The sequence below is a fragment of the Physcomitrium patens genome, chromosome 8 (genome assembly GCF_059467195.1).
Source record: "Physcomitrium patens ecotype Gransden chromosome 8, ASM5946719v1, whole genome shotgun sequence".
NCBI lineage: Eukaryota > Viridiplantae > Streptophyta > Bryopsida > Funariales > Funariaceae > Physcomitrium > Physcomitrium patens.
In genome coordinates, this window is record NC_143417.1 from 1991309 (window position 1) to 2014920 (window position 23612).

Genomic DNA, 23612 nt, shown 5'->3' on the forward strand with positions numbered 1-23612 from the left:
AAAATAATAATTAAAATTTTAATTAAAATAATCTTATAGAATTTTTATAAATATATTTCATAAAAATATTAAATTTAATAAATTATTTTAAATATTATTATTTTTAGGATTTTAATTATATTTATATTATTAAAAAATATATTATATTAAAAAATATATTTTCTAATATAAAAAAATATAAGTTTTTAGAATATTACTATAACATGAAAACAACTAATAGTAATTTTTTATTACATCTAAGTAAATACATACATTTTAAATTATATCTAAATATTTTTACATGAATTTTTACATTTAATAATTAAATCAATAATTTTCTTCAAAAATAAATTTTGATAAAAATATTTATTTACATATAGAAAATAGATTTTATCACATATTTAATTTACAAAGATAAATATAAATTTAAACTTTTAACTTGATATAATCATAATATATATAATTTACTTATTTATTTATTTTATTTATTTTAATGTAATGCATATTCAAAAGATTTTTTATATGTTAATTTTTAAATTTTAAAAAATTCAACTATAATTTATTTCTTATACATAATATTTTATATTATTTTTTAAATTTTAATCATTATAATTAGATATTTAATAATTCATAATTTTGCAATAATTTTAATATTTGAATCATGAATAAAATATAGATTATTTTTAAATTTATAAATCCTATATGATTCAATTAACCTTGAATTTTTTATGTCTAAGATGATTTTGTATTACAATAGTTGCATAAAAAGAAATAATGTGTATTTATAAATAAGTCAATAGATATAAAACTGAGACAAAAATTAATAAATTAGGTATTTGAGTTTTTATAAAATTCAAAATTTTGATATTTTATTATCTATAAAATAATTTATTTTTGAGTAATTGATGTTTTATAATTATTTATTATTAAATATTTAAAAATAATAAAATCAAAATTTCTAAATCTATTCTTATAACCATGATTAAGTTTTATAAAGTATCTTTACTAACATATATTGTATATGATAAAGATTTAATCTATGGTTTGATTATTTAGAACAAAAATGTATTATTGGTACTAAAAACTAACCCTTATTGAAACTACTTTTAAATACAAATTGTATTGCAAATGAAGCAATCTTCAACTTTGTAAAGAATATTAATAAAAATATTATAAAGTCATATATAAGCATATAAATTATATTTTTAAATTAACAATAATATGAATTATAATACATCTATTTAAAAAAATTATATACAAAAATTTTAAAAAGATATTTGTAAATATTAACCATCATCAATTTGTAATTCCTTGAAGCTTATCAAAATTATATGTATGAATTATGACCAATATATATATATATATATATATATATATATATATATATATATATATATTTTATTATCCTCACTCTTAACTTCATATATATAGTAAGTCAAAAAAAAATTCAACATTGACATATTTTAGAAAGAATGGTGTATTATAGATGAATTGTAGTGAATAATGACACGTGGTTTGTATAGCAAATAAAGTAATCTTTTACAGCTACCAAATAAGCCTAGATTGAAAAGAATCCATTAAGTAATTTTGAAGCTATGAAAAATCCAATTTGGAATAGTATTGAAACAATTTTTTGAGTGTGGTATCCAATTACATATGAGTACTTTGTAGGATCTCTTTTGGCCTTGATAAGTGATTCCAACCTCCTAAGCATACTTTCTATTAACTTTTGGCACAAAACTGCTTCAATATGATTTAATTCTGTAGCTATTCTTTCCCATATTTCCAAATACTTTTGGTTTTAACTTCTAGGTGTTGACCTAGCATTTGAGGTGCTTTCAAAGATGTTCAATAGAATTAAGATTAGAAAACTAAGCAAGCCAATCCATTACTTTAATCCCATGATAATCAAACTACTTTGATGCTAGTTTTGAATTATCCTTGAGGCCATTATCTTCCTAAAAAATCACCTCCTCCTCCAAAATGCTAGATTCTTCAATCCTAAGAAGTATGATTTTTTCAAGAATTTCTACAAATTGCTTGGCATCCATCCTCTCTTCAACTTCTGCCATCCTCTCAACCCCATTCCATCCCATATAACTCCATACTATTATATTTCCACCTCCATACTTAACTGTTTTTTCAATCTTCTTTTTCAGCAAGGATTGATCCTTTTATTTTTAAACCACTATATACCATTTGATCCAAATCTATTGACTTTTGTCTCATCTGACCAAATAATTGTCTTTCAATCCTCCATAGTCCATTCCTTGTACTTCAGAGCAATATCTAAGTATTATTTTTGATAGCAAGTAGATAGTAGTGGCTTTTTTTTTCACCACAACTTTCATATTCTATTTATTGAAAACATTTTGAATGGTTTGAGTTGACATAAGATTACTAATAATATTGTTAAGGTTTTTAGCAACCTCAATAGTATCTTTACACTTTCTAGTATTGATTTGGCAAATGATTGTCCTTTCATTTGCTACAATAAGCTTCTTTGGTTTGTCTAATTTAAGATTTTTTCTATTAAAAGTGATCTTTTTTGCTAGCCTATAGATAGTAACTTTATTATAGCCAAGTTTAAAAGTAATTTTGCCATAAGATTTTTGAGAATGAAGAAGAAAAGAGGTGATGTTGTCTTAGAGAGAGTGGGAATAGGTCTCATAGTTGTTTAAGAAATTGTCAAAGACACGAGAATCTAGTAAAGAAATATTTCAAGATTAAAGACAAAGAATGAGATTGATAGCAAAATTGGTTCCAAAGACTCCTATTTATATTATAATGAAGGTTACAAAAGTCTATGGTACTTTCTATAGAAGTTTCTAGAAGTTTAAAGAAGCTTCTAAAAATCTAAAGATGCTTCTAGAAGCCTATGGAACTTTCTAAAAGATTGGAAAGATATTTCAAGTATCTAGAAGGTTCTAGAAATTTTTAGTAGATTTTAGAAGGTCCTAAAATATTGTAATTTGGAGTATGTCTATGCAAGGAATTGTAATTAAGAATGATACTTTAATAACTATTAATAAGTATTAATAATATCATTAGATTAATAATAATATTTTTATAATAAATTTAATGATGATATAATTCTATAATATTAAGTAATTGATAGAATCCAAAAATTAGACACCACACTCAAAAATTGTTTCAATATTATTCCAAATTAGATTGGTCATAACTTTGCAATTACTTAATAGATTTTTTTTGAACTTGGGCTCATTTAGTAGTTGTAAAAGAATACTTTATTTGCTATACAAACCACATGTCAATATTCACTACAATTCATCTATAATACACCATTCTTTCCAAAATATGTCAACATTAAAACAATTTTTTGAATCACTATATTATCCAACTCAAGAGCTGTATGGCAACATCCTATAGGCCACACCATGCATGTCCTACTACAAGATATGTGTTTAACTTGTGGAATAAGTTTCTAATATATGTACATCATTGCCAACTTGTGATACAAGTAGCTAATATATGTAATAGGTGGCCAACTTAATGGACAAATTTTTAATTTATTAATCCTTTATAAAGCTTCTAAAAAGCTTTTTCGACTCTAAAAGCTCTTCAATAAGATGTTATCTATTTTATATAGTTTTACTTCCTTCTACATAATTCTACTTATTTTTACTTATTTCTACTTATTAAAGTAAATACAATAATAAATATAGATGTGATTTGGTATAAATATTTCAATCCACTATAAAAGAAAATAAAAAGATATACAAATTGATGGACTGCAACAAATTGTCTATAGATGTTTGTATGTACTCTATATGAAATTAATGGTTGTTGATCCACAAGGTTGACTTGGTATATGCATTCTTCTCTTCATACTATATTTCAAGCATTTAAGGATATTTTTTTTGTCATATACATATTTTTCCTTACATTAAAAATCTCAAATGTGATAATATTTTATAAATTAATTCCTCAAAAATTACTTATTGATTTTTTATCTATTATTTACAAGTGATATTTTATGAATAAGTTTAGACATTGGCAACTGAAAGATTGATTCTTAAAGAGATGCCATGCATCATTCATATATTCATGGATAAAGAATTCAATGACAATATTAGTCAATATCAATGTGCACACTAATCACACAATTTTACATATTTTTGCTTTTAATAAAAGTTGCTTCATACTTCACAAAGACTTTTCTATCTTAAAGGATGATATGACATAATTTAAAAATAGTATTGTAAAGACAAAGAAGACTCGTACTTTATCCATGACTTCTAATTTCCAACAACCTTTGATATCAAAAGCCAAGTTCTTGAGGCCTAAGAAGTTTTTTTATAAACTGTTTGGCAAAGTATCCATTAAGTTGCCTTAATCACCAATCTAGTATTACTGTTAAATTTCTACAATCAAGTTTGCTATGGCATGAATTGAATTAAACAAAGAATAATTAATTTCAACAAATAAAAATCCTCAATCTTAACTTACTACATTAGTCTTGCTGAATTTTGCTAATATTTTTCCTTATTTTCCATCAGATCATGGAATTAAGTACCTTAATTTAGACACTTCATAAGACTACAAATAAAAAAATAAATAAAATAAAATAAAAAGTTATACAACATCTATAATGCTTAGATATAAGATGTATGTGCCTCTCATGCTAGATCCTATCCTATCAAGCATATCTTTTAGAAGTGCACAAGAGAAATGGAATAAAATCTATCTAGATATCAATCCAAATTTGAAAGCAGTCATGATGAGTAAAAAGAAGTTTTTAAGAATTTGGGATGCAGTTGAATATGGAATTTGACATTTTATTTTGTTTCATTTCATGAAGCTTATTATCTATGATCAGTGCATCATTTGTAGTATTATTTGTAGCACTTAATTTTATATTTGTATACAAGAAAATTGGGACATTTCAATTTTAAATGGATTTCCAATGAAAAGCATGTCAAATGCTTTGAACTGCATATATCTCAAAACCAAAATGATTGCTCTTACTTGTTGCATTAACTTTGGATAGGAAAAGTTTTGCAACTTGTAAGCTGTTGGTTTTATCATCATGGAATTCAATATTCCATTACCTCTTTATATTACTAGTATTTGGAGGGATCATTTTAGTAGAAATTATGTTCAAGAAGAAGCATAGAAATTGATTCAATAGATAACATTGAAATACCTTAAACCATGTCACGTCCCTAAACCATTCGATAGATCTTATCCTAAACTGTCCTTGCACAAACCCAAAAACAACCATTCTTCTTATAAAAATATTCTAAGTCTATTCTAAGTCCACCAATGATTAACAAACTTTGTTGAATTACATCATTGGTGCATTAATATTATATTTTTATATGCTAAATATTATTTTTATTTTATATAATATTTAATTATTTCATAAAAAAATTAAAGCATATTTTTAATGACATGAATCATAACAAAATATTTAAAATGCAAAACATTCTTGTGATACTTAAAAAGAGAAATTAGATAAATCAAAGATTGATATAAGCTAGAAACTAAAATAATTATTGATGCCAAATTCCAAACTTAATTGTCATTTGAATTCCAAAAGTATGAAGGAATGCCAATCTATAGTAATTAGCTTGGATCTTAGGCAATTCAATTACAATGCCATGACACTTACTTATGAAGGTTGTATACAAGGCAAACAACAAAGGAATTCATTTTCAAATAGAGTTGCAATATGCACTAGCAAATTATTGGAGATTATACATTTTTATGTTGGTAAATTAATAAAGATGCCTTCAATTGGAGGAACAAGATACTTTGTTATAGTTATTGATGATTTTTCAAGAAAAGTGTAGATTTACATCTTTAAAGCTAAGAGTGAATATTTTTCAAGGTTTAAGGAATTTAAGGCACTTGTAGAAAAGCAATATGAGTGCAAGATCAAAGTGTTGTATACGGACAGTAGATGTGAATATATATTAAAGTATTTTGATGAGTTTTTGAAGATCTAAGGCATTGAAAGACAAATCTCTATTCTTTACACTCTACAACAAAATGGAATTGCTGAAAGAGCAAATCGCACCATTGTAGAGATGGCAAAGAATATGCTTCATCCATAAAACCAAAATATTCTTAAATATTTATCAATTCATCATCTTTTGTAATTTTATTATATATTATAATTTTGATAATTTTATAAGATCATTAAATTGAATTATATTTTTTTTAATTCTTATAAATGATTAACTTAATTTAATTTTTAAAAATTAAAATAAAATTATAAATATCAAAATATTCTATGTTAAATTATAATTATATTTCTTTTAATTTATATATATTTATTATTTATAAATATAAATATATATATATATATATATATTAATTTTTTTAAAATATAAATAATTTAAAGAAATCATAGAATAAATTAATAAATTAATATTTTTAATGTATTATTATTATTTACTACTAAAATCTATATTAATATAATTTAATTTTAAAAAAAATATGGAAAGAATTATTTTTCCTAATTTAAATATTTTAAGTAAATATTATTATTATAAATTACTTTATAAAAATAATCAAATCCAACTAAGCTAAAATTTGACCTTATGAAAATTGGTGATAGTAGATGTATATTTTTAAAATTCATCAACAAAGTATAATTTGTCATTATTTATTTTTATAAAAGATATCTAACTTTAAAATTTTAAATTATATTAATTATTAAAATATTAAATAAAATTTCTTTATTTTGGCATATTTATTTTTTAAAATATAATTTTTAAACATTAAGTAATTTAGATGTATTTTTAATAGAATGATTTTTATATAAAAAAAACCATGTTATGTAGATTTTAGCAATTAATAATGTTTTATTTTAAAAAAATAGTTTATTTTTATTTTTATTTTTATTTTTATTTTTTTAAGACACCTTTACAATGTTATTTTAATTCTTAATATATTTTCGAAGAAGTTTTTAGATCCATATTAAAAATCTAATAATTGTTGTAGATTTAATCTAGGTTTAGAAAACCTTTTTAATTCCAACATATAAAAAATAGTATTTATCTTATTAACTTCTATTATCTTTAAGTTTTTTTTTATACTTGTTATAACCAAATTTTTATTGCTTCAATAATAGGATTTTTTTAACAAAAAATATATTATAATTTTAGTTTATTATATTTAAAAAATTCCTAAAAAATAAAATATTAATTTTTATATTTTCAATATTAATTGAACTTAAGTTTCGTCATTGGAAGGACTTAAATTAAAAAATATTGTAAAAATTATCAAAAATAATAAGGTTTGATATTTTATTGATTATTTATCTACATTTCTTTTGGTTTAAAAAATGTATAATTTAGTTATATATATATATACTACTCATGCAAAGAAATTTTAAAATTTTTATTTTTATTCAACGTATTATAAATTCAAACATCTATTTATTGTCATTTAAATAATTATTTAATTTTTATTGAAAATCATTTTTAAAATAAATATGAGTATATTCTATAAATAATAATCTTTAACTAGATAGTTTATATAGAGGCAAGAATGAGGGCTTCCTCTTTCTTGTCAATGCATTTCTTGTGTTCTTGTCTTAGTTCAAGAATCTCTACTCTCTTTGTATTTGATAACAACTATTCTAGTTTCTATCTTACATCAATCTTTGATTTGTCTACTTTTTCTTTTTAAGTGTTACAAGAATGTTTTGCTTCTTAAGAGTTTTGTTATAATTCATTTCTTTAAAAATATGCTTTAATTTTTTGTGAAACAATTAAATATTAAATAACATAATAGTACTATATATTTTAAAAGAATATTTATGCAAAATGAAAGTATATTTTTTATAGGAAAAAATAGGAAAAAATATTATATTAGAAATATTAGATTTAATAGGAAGTAAAGATTTTTTTAGTGCATATGAGGAATTTAATTTTGAAATATTTTATTTATTATAAATAGTAATTTGATATTTTAAAAATATATAAGAGAAAAATAAATAAAGAAAAAATAGAAGTAAAGTAATCTAAGGATTTATAACAAAGATTTAATATAAGAAGAAGAAAAGCATTAATTAGTATTCACAATTTAAAGATAATTTAAATTAATTAACAACATATGCAATGATCAAAACCTTAACCTATCAACTTTAAAATCTATCAATTTATAACCTAAATCCATCAATTTAAAATTATTAATATTAAAATTAAAATTTATCAATATAAACATCTAAATATATATTCTATTAAAAATATTTTAGCTTTGAACTTCAAGCTTAATGAATATTTTGATAGATTATTTGTTTATTTTTTTTCTTTCTTTTGATTCAACCATTAACTTTTACTTAAATTATATTTGTGATTAGGCTATCAAGTCTTGTATCATTTTTTCATATTTATTTTCTATCTACTTATTTATATTTTAGATATCTAATAATTGACAACTAACATGGATTAATCCAATTCTAATACTTTCTTATTTATGAAGTTGAATATATTCCTATTGTATTATTTGAATGTTATAAAAATAAAAATAATTTCATATTTTTGGCTTATACAATTACGCACTTAAAAAAATTAATCATACATTAATTGTAGATTTGAAAAAATCTAAAAAAAAATATATTAATATTTTTTTAATATTATATAGTTTATACAATCTGTATTTTTACTACTTTATTATTATTTTTTAAATCATGATCGTACATATCTTAAATTTTTGCAACAATTTCAAAACAAACTCTCTACTCTCACCTCCTAGTTTCTAAAAGAACCTTCTATTTGCCATATATGCTTGCATTTGAGCCATAGATCTGATTTTAATCCTATTTCAAAACTGGTCCCTTTTTTGATGTCAATCTAACCATATTGTGATAAATTTAGCATGATCTTACTCCTAACTTTATTCTGGAGATAATTACATCACTTTTATACTTATTCCATCTTATTTTGACTCATTTATTATTCAATAAAAAAAAAAAAAAAAAAAAAAAAAACAACAACAACAACAATCCTTTAAATACAAAATATATGATAAAATGTTCAATTTTTGATAATTCTCAAATGACTAGCTATAAATTTATTTAAAAAATAATAAATTATTTTATTCTTTTTCTTCCTATGAATTTTGGTCTTTATCCATTATTTTACTTAATAATTGTATTATTCAATGATATTGCCAAAAAAAAAAGACCAGATTAGTATTTTTGGCCTTTTTTTGAACTTACATAAGAATAATTGGTTATATTGAAAGGAAGTTCCCTATAAATTTTAACTTAGAAAAAATAAAATACATATTTATAATAAGTAGAAGCAATATAAAGTTTTTAGCAAAAAATAGTAAAATAAATTCTAGAAAAAAATATAATAAAAAAACTAAAAGAATCAATAATATAGTATTTTACATATACATATAATTTGAAATATTTTTGACTCTTATTTATGCCTATTGAGTACGTAGTTTTTTATTTGAAATTAATCATAATTTTCTATTTTTGTTAATTTTGTATAACTTCCCAAAATAATTAAATTACAACCATGATTTTTTTATTTAATGAAAATCGTTAATTTCAAAACCTTGAGCTTGTTAAATAGAGGTAAAATAGAAATAAATAATTTTCGAGCTTATAAAAGTATTGCAAAGTAATTGAGACGATAAAAAAAAATGAGCCATTTTTCAATATAAATTAATTATTAGTCTAGTGGTTTGCAATATATTGGTTAAGAAGAAGAACTTTAGATTGGAATACTAGGATTATTTTGATATTTAAGATTTTTAAAAATAAATATGAATATTTTTGCTTTATCTTATTGCTAATAGAAAAACAATGACATAATAAATATAAATGATAGAATATTGATGATTATTTATAAATATAATAATAGTAGAAAGAAAAAAATATTATAGAAAAGATCATAAGAGGCACAATGGTGCATTATATAAAGAATTTTCCTTCATAATTTAAAAATCAATCATAAAGTATTAAAAAAATCAAAAATAACAATGTTATTTTTAAAAAAATTATTTTAAAAATATTTTGTTTGAAATTGATAAAAAATATTTAAGTAAGAATTATTATTTATATATCTTCAAATATAGTTTATTTAATGTTTATAAAATAAATATTTTATAGTAATACTTAAATAAGTAAAAATAAAATAAAAATAATAAAAATAACATATTTTCTTAAAGAAACATAAAAAAATTCTTAAATATAAATTGAATAAAAAGATGTGTCATATAATTGATATACAAAATTGATATACATTAGATTGGATTCAAATGTAAATTTAAAAAAGCCAATGGGATCAAAAATATATATATATATATATATATATATATATCTTGTAATTCAAACCAAAAGAATTTTTAACATATAGTCATTATAATGCATCTCATCTATTTCGTAGCCATATATTTGAAAAGAAAATGTACAATTGTAGAAAGATATAATGAAAGCATTGGTGGGACATTTCAATTATTAAGTTGCACAATAAGAGATAAAAGAAGTATGAAAGATCTTATAAATGGAATAAATTGGTTTAAAATATATATAGATGGCAATGGTGTATTTAAGTATAGATACAATGAATGAAGAAGAAATTTGTAAGAAAAATACAAGATTAAAGAAATTATCAAAATTGATAAAATAAGTATATTTATTTTTTTAGACCAATAATTTTTTTTATCAAATTATAAAAAATAGAATTATAAAGAAATAATGGAAAAAAATAGGAAGATATTATAAATATTTATTCTTTAAAGATAGTACTATGAAGCAATAATAGAAAAGAAACAACAAGACATTGTAAATATTCAATTGTATAACAAGAGATAGAAAGAAATCATGGGATAAATTGGAAGATTTAATAGGCTAACAAGATTCCAAAAAAAAAATGAGTGTACAACAATTATTTTATATTATGAAGAATCCATAATTACATCACATAGCTAAAATGAGAAGGCACCAATACAATAATATATATCAATAGGCCAAGTTTGTTGCCACATATATATTGACTCATGCTACATATAGTTTAGCCACTGCCATAACCTCTTTGCTATGATTGATCAATGAATAATTTACCTCCTATCAAACTAGTCCAACATCATCAGTATTTGCTTTTGTCTTATATTCCATCATTTGTTGCTTTGCAATACTCTTCAATGTCTCCCGCTCTACTAGCTACTTTATTGTGTGCTTCACCATTGTCAATATGTTTTATGTTTTTTGTGTTGTTCAAGCAATTCTTGCCAACAAAATAGATGGATTGCCTTGAAGTGGCTTACTTCAAGATAAAATTTCTCTTTTCTTCTCCTATAGCAATCAATAACTGCTTTGATCTCAAGTCAAGAACCTTAAGCAAATCCTTCTACAACTGGGATGTGCTAGTACATTCAATAATCATCATGCCATAGACATGCTCAACAACCATATTGGAGTTGGAATTGGAATTAGAATTAAAGAATTGTTAGTTGGAGCAACTACTATGGTGGAATTTGCTTTGGCAATAATAGCAACTTCAAAGCTAGCAATTAGTGAGCACAATCTTTATGCTCTAATAGCCTTGGTAGATATAAAGTTTTTGTCCCATGAAGCCATGGAAAAGACCTTCAATTATTTTGCCTTTGATAAAAGATAAGCATTTTAACAAACGCCTTGTATAAGCAATAAAATGGCTACTTCCATGTATATTACAAATGTAATTGCCAAATAAGCTACTACAATTGTTTTGGCTTTATAGAAAAGAAATAAATATATACTACATGTAGTAGAATTTCAAATTTCTCATTTAAAATGATTGGCCACATATGTAAAGATAATTAATTGTTTGAAGTAGATTATGAAGATCACAATTAAAAATCATTAGTGAATACATTTGTGCATGTTGTACATCTCAAGTTTGATGCTCATATGAATAAGATTATTATCAACTTATACAATTTTAGGGTTCTAATAAAATATATATATATTTATATGAAGAATTTGTACAATAATCTCTCTATTTTGAAGAAGAAGTTACAAAATATTTTACAATTAAGAATTCAAAAACAATTGGATGGACAAATGTTAATTGACATAATGATGTAAGTTATTTTTAATCCAAGTTTTATTATTGAAACCTCTCTAAATATTATCAAGATAGTAATTCACATTTTTTTGTGCATTCATCTTTTATTGATATGATGTAGGCACATATAGATGTATTGCTTGTCAATACTAAGGCAAATGCATTAAAGCTTTTGTTGTTGCATATTGTTAGTCATTTTGCAATATACACAATGTTCTTAGTAGAATTTGTCTTTATGATCAATAAAAATGAGACCTTATATTTCACCAAAATGGAATATATTACAAAGTTATTTTATAGAGATCACTTTCCAAGAATATTTATTATTGACAAGGGACCAATTCTTATCAAAAGTATCCAAATGTACTTTTCTAATGTACAAATATTTCTATGCATCAAGTATATTAAGAAAAATATTATCAAGAAATGCAAGTTATTTTTTTACATGAAAAATTGGTAGCAGACAATTGGATTGCATTCATGAAAGAATGGAAAGCAATTGTTTCTGCAAAGTTGAAAGCTAATTTCTAAGAAGTGTGGATAATATTCTAAAAGGTATAATATGAGGTTATTACAAAGAATCTTAAAGAAATGTAAATTGATCCATTCAAAGAAATATATGGATGTACATGGATTGACTACATTTGCTATTTGGCAACAAAGTGATATCTTGTGCAAAGAGTGCACACCACATTTTGAAGCAATACATGTTGACAAGTATAAATAATTTTCTTTTGTGTTGCAAGAAGCTTCATCTCTTTGTTTACAATTGCCTAGTTGAACACAATGTATAGTGGCAATAAGAATAGATGAAGACCTCTCATTTTCTTCAACTTTTAAAGAGTTGAATCAAAAAGTGTCACATTTTTCTTTGTGCAAGATCCATCATCATCCATGCAAGATCCGTCATTGCTAGGCAATTGCTTAATAAAGACAACTATATATGTTTGGAAGATTTCACCAACATGTGAAATTTGCCTTGCTTGCACAAACTTCGTGCATTGCTTGCTAACAAGCAAAAAATGCAACTAGATGACATCCACCTATACTAGTATCTTACAAAGCTGCATGTTCTTACAAAGCTGCATGTTCTGAGGCTGCAAGGAACACAACAACTAGGCAATAGTCTATACATTTTGTTTGATCAAGTAGCCGATGGCCTTACTGCTTTGTCCAACCATCAACAAATGGCAATAGTGAAGGAGATCAAGGCACTATCTCAACAAGTACCTAAAGTTTGGTAAGAGGTTGAATGTAGAAAAAGGATACCATATCAAAAAGACACATCCTTGCAACTTTATCCCTCCGGATTCAAGTAAGTGGAGTTGGCATGAAAACAAAGGAAAAAGAAATGCACATGTTGCACTTGCAAACAAGTTGGGCATAGATCAAACTTGAAAAATTGTCCATTGGCGACTGCCAAGTAGACAGCGAAACGAGAGACATTTGGAGATCATCTCAGAGCGGTATACATCAGGGCATTATGCAAAGCAGACGCTAGTGACGTCACACTAGTTTGGGAGGGTTGAGATTGTTATTGACCAATCACAGCCAAGAGGATGTGGGAGCAGTCGAACTGTATGTGGCATGAGTCAAAACGTATGTGGCAATAAGCGCGCCCATATCCATATATACACCGACTAGACTGGAGAAAAGCATAGGAAGAGCACTGCTAAGAAAAAGAGACTAATTCAGAAATTCCAGAATATTATATTCAATCAAAACATGGTTGCTGATCGGGGGGCAGCCAGAGGGTAAATTCCGGGCACATGTGTTGGTACTGATTGTCCAAACAGCACCTTCATGGGTTGAATCGAAGGTTAGTTGACAGTTTATCCAGTGAATAAAAACACCAGTAAATGATGGGTTTCTAACAGCATATTCAACACACCATTTTGTCGCAGATTCATTACTCCCTCACCGCCAACAGATGTTGCAGCCTTGTTTTTCTCTTTAATCGACGATGACCACATTCAGCGACGGAACTGATAGAAATGCTCCCAACCTGGCACTTCAACCGCTGCACTTCGACGGTGGTTATGCCACATTCTGGGTAACGTGAGCTAAAACTAGTGTGATTTCGGTTTCGATTTTCTTTTTCTTGTGTGTCGATATTCTGTGAGCATGGTATCGAAATATTATTGTTCCGAGGATTGATGCGGACACTTTTCCAATTTCAAGGTCGGTTGTATATAATTGTTGGAGCAGTGAAACTTCTCATTTCTATCACCGAGAAATGGACGTCGAAGAGTAACTTGGATTAACGATGATCTGGTTTGTCTTTGACTGCAGGTTGGTCGCGTTCATAGCGATGAGATTGCGCGTGTTGTCGATGGGAGATTGTCCACCATCGATTGACAGTTTGAAGGCGTGGAATCTGCTAGGGTGTACTTTTTCGCTACGGAACGCTAGAGTGATACCTGCCGGCGATTCCTGTACCTTGGAGGGAATGTCTAGATTTACAGTGGGTGATGATGCGCGAGGGTGGTTTAGTTGATACTATATCCACCACTGATGCCATTGTGTGAATCAAGCTGGACACTAGCTCAGCGGCGCTCATCTCTGAGCGACTTTATGACGTAGCATTTCAGCACTGGCTGCAGAGAGGGTCTGCTTTGAGGCAAGCGGGAGGGAGCAGGTGAGACCTTAGAGCACCAGGATCAGACTTAGACTTAGGCTCCGCATCGGAAGCCCCTAGTCACAGTGCTCCACTGTAGCCCCGGCGATTCTCCTCCGAAATTAATTGCACAGACACACATGAGTCGTCGCTGTATCCGGCTGCCTACCGCGCGGGACGAAGCACATCAAACTCCAGCGCCACTGTTGCCAAATTACCACCAGGTGGTAGAGAGTTGTTGATGCTTGTAGTGCTAATCCCACCCGATTGGTTGGGCGGAGGGCTTGGGGTGCTGGATTAGCAACACTGGTGCATGGTGCGTGTAAACCGGCCGCGTTGCAGGTATGCACCGAGTAATGTTGTTGGAGTGTTAGGTCCACGCTTGGTCGAAGTTGCATGTATGAAGACGGTCGTGAAGGGACCCATGAGTGGAGAATTGTGCACAGGCTGCATGTTTGCCTATTGCTGAAAGGTTAGTGGGTGTATCTGCAGGCGTTGTTCGTTGCCTGCGCCATCGTCGTCGCAAGCTGCCACGCATTGCAGGTGTGTCTCGAAATACTGGGATTGCTTGAATGCTTGGCCATTCTGCAAAGGTTTTTCAAACAGATGCATGGTTAGAAAGATGTCCGTGGATTACTGCGTGAGGGCTTGAATCTTCGTGTGTGTAGTCTCTTCTTGGCTGAGTCCTATGCGGCCGCACTGTAACGATCCTTCCTTTGAATTCCGAAAAGAGTGAATGAGTTGTGTTAAAAAGATAAGTGAGCCATTGCATCCTACTTAAGGGTTCATTTCTACTTACATTAGGTTTATACAAGAGTTTCTGCCCATCTCGTATACTTCTGCATGTTAATGTTGGCATCATTAGATTTTGAAGCGCACGAGCGAAAACTGCATAGAGACGAGGGACAGGGACACGAAGGACCCTGAAAGCAGTGTCGAAGATGGTGTGGAACAGCAGGGAGGACGAGACAGCGTTGTATGTTGGGGAATCTGCGCATTTCTCGAGAACTTCAAGAGGACGCAAATATGTTAGTGCTCTCTTAGCTCTAGTCCTGGTCGGCATTGTGTGTGCTCCATGCTACGACGAGCAACGATGGCTCCATTCACCAGTCCGCCCCACAACCTTCCTCTGTTACGGCAGCGTGCGCTGCCACTCAACATCCAGACTCCTGTAGCGACACACTGAAAAACTCCACCCACTCAGACGCGAAGATTTACACCTCGACCACGGTGGCTGCTGCCTCCAGCGGCATAGAGGAGACGCGCTTGAGTGTCAAGAACTCCGAAACGCCTGAAAATGCGCCTGCTGTGGAGGTCTGTGAGGATACGTTGAACTCTGCGTTGGCGGTGCTCGAAGCTGTCCTAGAGGAATTGAAAACTGTCGATGCTGCATCGTTTGACGAAATCAAAACGCGCGTGACGGCAGCTATGGAGTTCCACACGACGTGCATGGATGCGTTGGAGGAGGTCGGAGGGCCTATTAGCACTTCCGTTCAATTATCCACGGAGAGGGCCAAGCAGCTTTTCAGCGTCGCCCTGTCGTTTGTTAATGCGTACGCTTCATTTGGTAATGACTTCCTCGCATGGGCTAAATCCTCTGGCTTGGACCTCACCCAATTCAATCTTCATCGCCGTCGGCTGCTTACCGAAGACTCGTTGCTTACCGAGGAGGATACTGTTGAAGATTTCCCCTAACGGCTTTGCACGGACCAACGGCGCCACCTGCTCCAAACCAAGCCTGCAAACGGCATTACAAAGTCACAGTTGCGTGGAACGGCTCCGGAGACTTCAAGACAATCACAGAAGCGGTGAACAAAGCTCCGACCAAAAGCGAGACGCTCTACGTGATGTACATCAAGGCTGGCACTTACAATGAGCAGGTCATCCTCAAGACTAGCCACTTTAATATCATGTTTCTCGGCGACGGCGCCACGCAAACCATCATCACTGGCCGCCTGATTGTTGCCTCAGGGGTGACGGCTTATAAGTCCGCGACATTGAGTAAGCATTCTTCCAAATCATCCCCATGTGACTGCGGCACTATGTCTGGAAGAGTCAATTGAACTAATGCCTCGACATGGATTGTATGTGTTGCAGTCGTTGAAGGCCAGGGGATTTTGGCCAAAGGTATCCAAGTCTGCAACACAGCAGGATCTAAAGGCCGTCAAGCCGTCGCGATGCGAGTGAGCGCCGACCAGGCCGCCTTCTATCAATGCACCTTCGATGGCTATCCGGACACCCTCTACGTTCACAACCACCGCCAGTTTTACCGAGACTGCACAGTCCTTGGCACCATCGACTTCATCTTCGGCAACGCTGCCGCGGCGATCCAGAACTGCCGCATCACCGCCAAGAAGTCCACAATGGAGGGCCAAACCAACGTGTACACAGCGCAGGGCAAGATGGACAGAGGTTCTGAGTTGCACATTCCAGAGTTGCACATTCAATGCAACTCATTCCAGAGTTGCACATTCGATGCAACATCTGAACTCCCCAAAAGTTACAAAACATACAAGACATTCCTCGGCCGACCATGGAAGGAATACTTCACCACTGTGCTGCTGCGCTCCAAAATCCGGGCCCACGTCGATCCCAAGGGCTGGATGCCGTGGAACGCTTCCGATTACCGCTTGGAGACCTCCTTCTTCGCCGAGTTCGAGAGCAAAGGCCCCGGCGCCCTTCCGAACTCCGGGGTTCCCTGGTTGAAGCAAATCAAAACTCTCAAAGAAGCAAACAGGTATCAAGCTAATAAATTCATTCAAGGTCACACTTGGGTGCCGCTCACGAAATTTCCCTACCCTAGTGCGCCGCTGAAGTATACCTCGGACTTTAAGCCTCTTTCTCTTATTCCCTTCTCATCGGACCGATCGCCTGACGAGTGATCAGGCATGCGTGTGCATTAGACTAACCGATAGCTTCGTATTGTTGAGAATAGTTTCATTTATTCATTCATTTATTCTGAGTAGACCTGAGATCGTCCTTTGTTGTATCAATTAACATTCATCAATACATTATTGCACCAGTGGTGCTTTCATCACATCCCACTCTACGGGTTAAACTGACGAATCCACCTTCTCCTGATTGTGATCGTCTCGTGTTGCATCACGAAGCTTACAGTTCGATCATCGAACGTTACCTGGGAAAGGGAGCTTGTTCAGACAGGTAGCATAACACCGGGGCTTGGATACAGACACGCCTACAATTATCCGGGTAAAACACACTCGACAACGTTGACATCGACGTGAAATCCACTGAGACACTACACACTGATTGACACCTCACGACGCGCTTGAATGCATTATGAAGAACCAGCGACTGATCCGAAACCATTCACAATCTTACTGTGCTTCTTCATCACCATTGTCCACTCTAGATCTACGACATGGGTCATGTTGGATCTCTCAGAAACAGTGTCTGCGAGTGTAAAGTGATGCATTATTGCAGCTTTGGACTGATTAAGAGTGCGTGTGAAGACATGAGCAGTGGACTGCGGCTGTCGATGGCGACGTGTCAACATGGTTATTGTGTGTTTGTCTCATCGTCATCAAAAGCCTTGTAATGCACGGTTTGCATTTCTCCAACTCAGTTATGGCTTTTCCCATGTTGTTGATGTTGCTGTTGCATAAGTGTCACTGTTTTTTCATTTTTTTTATTCTTTTTTGTGCTGCACAAAACAGAAGAGAATGTCTTGTTGGTAACAGGAGGAGAATGGAGTTGCAAAAGAGGTATATATAGAATAGGTATAAAATATTGAATGATAATATATTTCCTTATATATATAATATTAGAAAAAATATATTTAAGAATAATATTTTTTATTTTTTCAATTAAAGAAAAAAATGTTATAAATATTACAAAGGTATATAATGATTTTAAAGTTTTCTATAAATTTCATATATATATATATATATATATATATATATGAAATTTAAATTATATATAAAATATTGTTGTGAAACACATGATGTAACAAAGACAAATTTGGAACTAATACTAAATAACTAATATGCAAGAATTGATATTTACATAATACTAAAGATACAAGATTTCAATATAATCAATGTTACAGTAAAATCTGTCCAAATATCCATTCTACATGCATTCATGTTAAGAAGGATTGGGATTGAGATTTCCTTCAAAGAATGTTCTTAACTAAATCATTTCTTAGTGGATTATTCCTTCATTTCGAAATATGAAAGAAAAAGTATGAATTAGAGAATTAACTTTGAGAACAATCTATTATTAGGATACAAGGTGCATATAAACATTCACTAGATAATGCAACTTCTACAAGAATAAGAAAAATGTATACTCCATTTTCTTTTTTTGAGAAGGTGTCCATTTGAAACCACGTCATGAAACTCAAAATCAAAAATTAAACATTAACTAAAACATAAAAAAATTAATAGCTACAAATGATAAAGGTTTGAAAATTCGAAACCACAATTTTTTACAATAATATGTCCAAATCTTTTCAATTGTTCCCTAATCCAAAAGAGTGAGATGTGATCACTTGAACTTTAATCCATTGGACGTTATACCATGACATTGGGTAAAAAGAACTATTCCCGGAGTTCAAATGCACACCAATCAGAAAATTAATAATATAAAATGAATAAGAAAGGGGGAGGAGGCATTGATCGGCGTGTTGCTAACTTGCAACAAATTTGTCTAAAACTTGTATTTCCCATACTCTATTCATGCTCATTACAATAACAGCAACGTCATGCCAATATTTCTTTAAACCAAATTTCTGTAAATTTCCAAATGAATTCAACAATGATTCATGTTGCTATGACCAAATGAATAATAATAATAATAATAATAATAACAATAATAATAATAATTAACATCGTTTGGAATCAGAAACCAAAAGCAGAAATTATGGAAAATAGGCAACTGAAATAATCTTTCCAAGCTAGGTAGCAGCCAAATCAATAAACAATCAGCAGCATTTCAGTGTCGAACAGAACAGAAAAGCTCAAGTTACACAAAATCACAATGCCGTTTTTTTCCATGATTCCTGTGATGGAATCTCAGCATCCAGCCCCTGTTAGCAGCACAAATGTGCACACATAATAACTACTCCACTATCAGCAAGCAATTGCCTCCTCATCAGAACACCACCAAGCTCGAGAAGAAACTAACAAAAACACAGCTACTTCACCTTTCTCAGGATGCGTCAGTGTGTGTCTCGACTCCTACTTCTGCTGGGTTAATTAATTAAGTACAGTTAAATTGGAATGCAAATACCATTCAGAAGATGAAATTAGAGCATAACAAGCTCCGAATGACATAAACAGTCTGGGCGTTCTCGACTGTGTGAGCTGCACCGCAACAGAGCTGATCTCACTCACGTTGCTGATCAGATCCTGAAGTGATGGGGTCGACTTCACGGTGGCTATGCAGCCAAAGCCGTTGGAAGAGTTCCTCCACTTCTTGTGTGAGGATTGTAGTTCTCCAATCCTGCGGCCACATACACGTAAGTCTCAGCTGGGTTTGGCTTGGGGCTGTCGAAGGAGTAGCTTTCTTCCAACACTTCACCGACAGTTCCATCGTCTTCCTGCACGAGTCGAGGGGATCCCAAGTTGGAGCTGGTTCTTGAGCTGCTGCTCACGATGGAGCCGTGGCTGATGGTGCTTTGGTGGAGCGGCACGGTGCTGCGCTTGGAGCCGAAGAGATTCATCTTCGACCACAGTGAAGGAGAGCTGGTCAGCTCGGAGTTCATGGAGGAGTCGGAGGAGGAGTCGGAACAGTGCGAGGTGATCGAAGCCGTTTTCTCAAGCCCTTGGCCAAACAGCGAAATGGTCTCCACCCTGCGACCGTCGCTGCGGAGCCTGAGAACTTGACAGGTGAGGTGCTCCTTGTAATAATTCCGGTGCTTCATTGCATTTCTACAAGACAAGGTGTTACCGAATTTCAGGCTACTTCATGGAAAACGCCGCCTGTGGTGACTTGGGTGGTTTCGCAACAAACCAGTTAAGCTGTGGACAAGAAAATGATCCATGTTGTGGAAATGTATGTGCTAGGGGTTTTGAGTTTCAGCTCAAGGACATTGTGGATGGGAAGAAGGTGAAGGAAAGCATACTTGTCAAAAATAACGCATGTGGCTTGACAAGCTAAAATTTCCTTCACAACCAGCGCTTTAGCATTGAATCCAAGGAGCACTTTCACATCCAATCGTATCTGCAGCTCCCACATCGGCACATTTAGAAACACGAGGTCGTTGGAAATGCTTAGCCTCCTGAGAGCAACACAGAGGACCTATTTCTGCAGCAAAAGCATCAACCCTTGATAGAAATCAGGGACGTGAATGAATGTGCAAGTTCCTACCTTCTTCGTTAGGCAATAGCGAGAAGTGTCTCTCAGCTTGCTCTCGATTTCCGCTCTTTTCTGGAAGATTGTTTGGCTCAGGATCGCATCATTGACGCCACCGAACTGCTGGGTATCTGCTGCCATCTTCATACCCACTGCAAGAGAGAGAAAAAAAAAAAAAAAAAAAAAAAAAAAAAATGAATGATCTGCCTCCCTTAAAATTACCATTCGCAGAATCCTAAGCACCTTCTGCATCACCCTCCCTGGTCCAATTGGTTCTGATTTTTATTCTATTTTCAATTGTGCTATTGCTGGCTGAGTCTAATCGAGAAGCCGTTTCTACTTTACGTAAGCCCTTTGCTTTCACAGAGGTCCTCACACAAACAAAACACACTACAACTCACTTGGGCTCAAGATATGTTCCACGAACGCCACCACGACAATAGCGTCGCCCTCAGACGTCGCATAGCCACTGATTGCAATGTCCAAAGCTGCAATCGAGAATTTCTTATCCCCATCATACACTACCACCACCGCTTTCGAATTCGATGGTTGAATGGTCGAATCGGTATCATGCACCTCTGTGCCCACCGACGGAACCTCCAGCTCTGTCGTCTTCCTCGCGTCAATGTCCTGCTTCTGCTCTTGCAGGAATTCTGTCACCTTGTCTTCACCGGAATCGCCAACAGAAATTTTGGAAACACATTTGCCGGCAGGCGATGATCGTGATGGCGATGGGTTTGGTTGCTTGTCAGTCACGTGAATGCTGGTGTGTTGCGCTATAACTGCCAGGGGGCGTTGCATAGGGGGACTATAAACTGCATCTACGGTGTCTCGCGACGTCGCTCGTTCTCTCTCGGAGAAGCGCATCAAAGTCTGCATTGGGTAGAGAATATCGTTGGTAGGATCCCACGAGCCAGAAACGCCGGGCAGCTCGAATTGCCTTGGATCAGGTAGAGGATAAGCCCTCCGGTCTCCAATGAGCGCGCTGTGCGTCTGTCGAAGGGTGCGTCGTGATTTAGGAGGGGTTGCTGAAAAGTTAGTGTCCAAAGATCCGATTGATCTGTTGGTTCCACCATGATTGCGCAGATTTGAGCTGCTTCCGAAACTTTGCGAGGAAGAGCGAATGCCTGCTTGGTCGTCTGAGAGAATTGAGCGGTGCTCCATACTTCCGATAAATACAGCGATAAAAGAACGATCACGCGAATGGGATTTCTACGAATTGGGGAACTCGCACCAGCCGATTTTGTCATACGATGTGGCTAAACAAGCGGATCATTCCCGTAAACTAAACACACACACACATTGTTTCTCGCAATCCAGGGTTGAACGATCACTCCGCGAAGCAAAGGGACTTAACTAGTGTGCCCAAACCTATCTTTGGAACTAAAAACCCCAAATTTAGCAAAGCAAGACAACAGAGCGACAAATTGTAGACATGAAATTGCTAACAGATCGTTAAATCCGCTGCACTTCCCCCAAAAAACGGACAGACGAAGTGGAAAACTAATCGCTCGCGGAGGAGGAAACATAGCCTCCTCAGCTTCCATAAATTTGAGAACCTCTACAGCTTCCAAAGTTCTACAAATGTGCGCACACGAGCTTGCCAAACTTATAAAACAAAGGTCATTTCAAGGCGTCCGGTCACCAGCCTATACTTCCACGACGCCGAAAAACCATTTGATGATTCAGAATTTCTGCCCAACACAGAGGCATTGCCCCGAATAAAACGACCTTCGAATTCCGAGGAAACCATCACTGCATGAAGTCCACAAGCAGTTACGGGCGTTTAAATTTTCCTGTGTTCGTTGGAGGAAGATATTACTTCTAGTTTGTTGGAAACCCTCATTATGAACCTTGCTATCTAACAACATTTGCAAAACCTTGGATGAGTGATCAAAAGTTGGTTCAATAGATCAGCAAAGGATATAACATAGGACTGTATCCGACCGCATAAGATGTAGTATATACCTTATTCAAATATCTAGCCATACTAGAAGGCTCCCATATTGTACAAGAATTATTGTTGAGTATCCCAAGGGGTGTTTTTTCTTATCCTTTAAAAAAAATATGTAAAATGTAAATGATAAGGAATATAGCACAATTAGGTAGTTTTTGTTCTTATGAGTAACATCTTTTTTACAATGATGCACTGGATTTATTCTATTTAAATTTGAGTGTTTTAAACAGTGAATAGCATAATGTAAGGAATTGCATACAATCTATTCATGCTTTAAAATGCTGCAAAATTGAAGATAAATGGGGCATTTAGTATCACTTTATACTTGACATATCTCCTGATTTATTATTGTTCTTCCACAAGCATAAGTTTAGAAAAATAATCACATGGTAAAGGATAAACTTCATTGCAAAACAAAAACATTTATCAAACAAAAAAACAAACCATACTTCTAACATATTGTAGTAATTACATGAATAAATAACTACATAATGATTTGTTTATTTTTAATTTTACAACTATTTATTTTTTCCAATGGATTTATGTTGAATAAAAAATTTAAAAAAAAAAAAAAACAACAACAACAACAACAACAACAACAACATTGCTACATGATGGTGTATGAATATTCCAAAATGTATTGTAGGTTGATCTAAAATAAAGCTACCTATACTATTTAGGACTATTTTTGTACCCCTAT

At 32.0% G+C, this 23612-nt stretch overlaps 1 protein-coding gene across 1 annotated transcript; it reads right to left on the reverse strand.

Moving 5' to 3' along the window:
• Positions 1 to 19623: 19623 nt before the first annotated feature.
• Positions 19624 to 22269, reverse strand: LOC112285598 (uncharacterized). The gene is made up of 4 exons (XM_024526544.3): positions 21357 to 22269; positions 20971 to 21107; positions 20726 to 20823; positions 19624 to 20531 (listed from the first exon to the last, which is right to left on the reverse strand). The coding sequence occupies exons 1-4, from the start codon at positions 22117 to 22119 to the stop codon at positions 20039 to 20041; spliced, it is 1491 nt and encodes a 496-aa protein (XP_024382312.1). The 5' UTR covers positions 22120 to 22269; the 3' UTR covers positions 19624 to 20038.
• Between the last annotated feature and the right edge of the window lie 1343 nt (positions 22270 to 23612).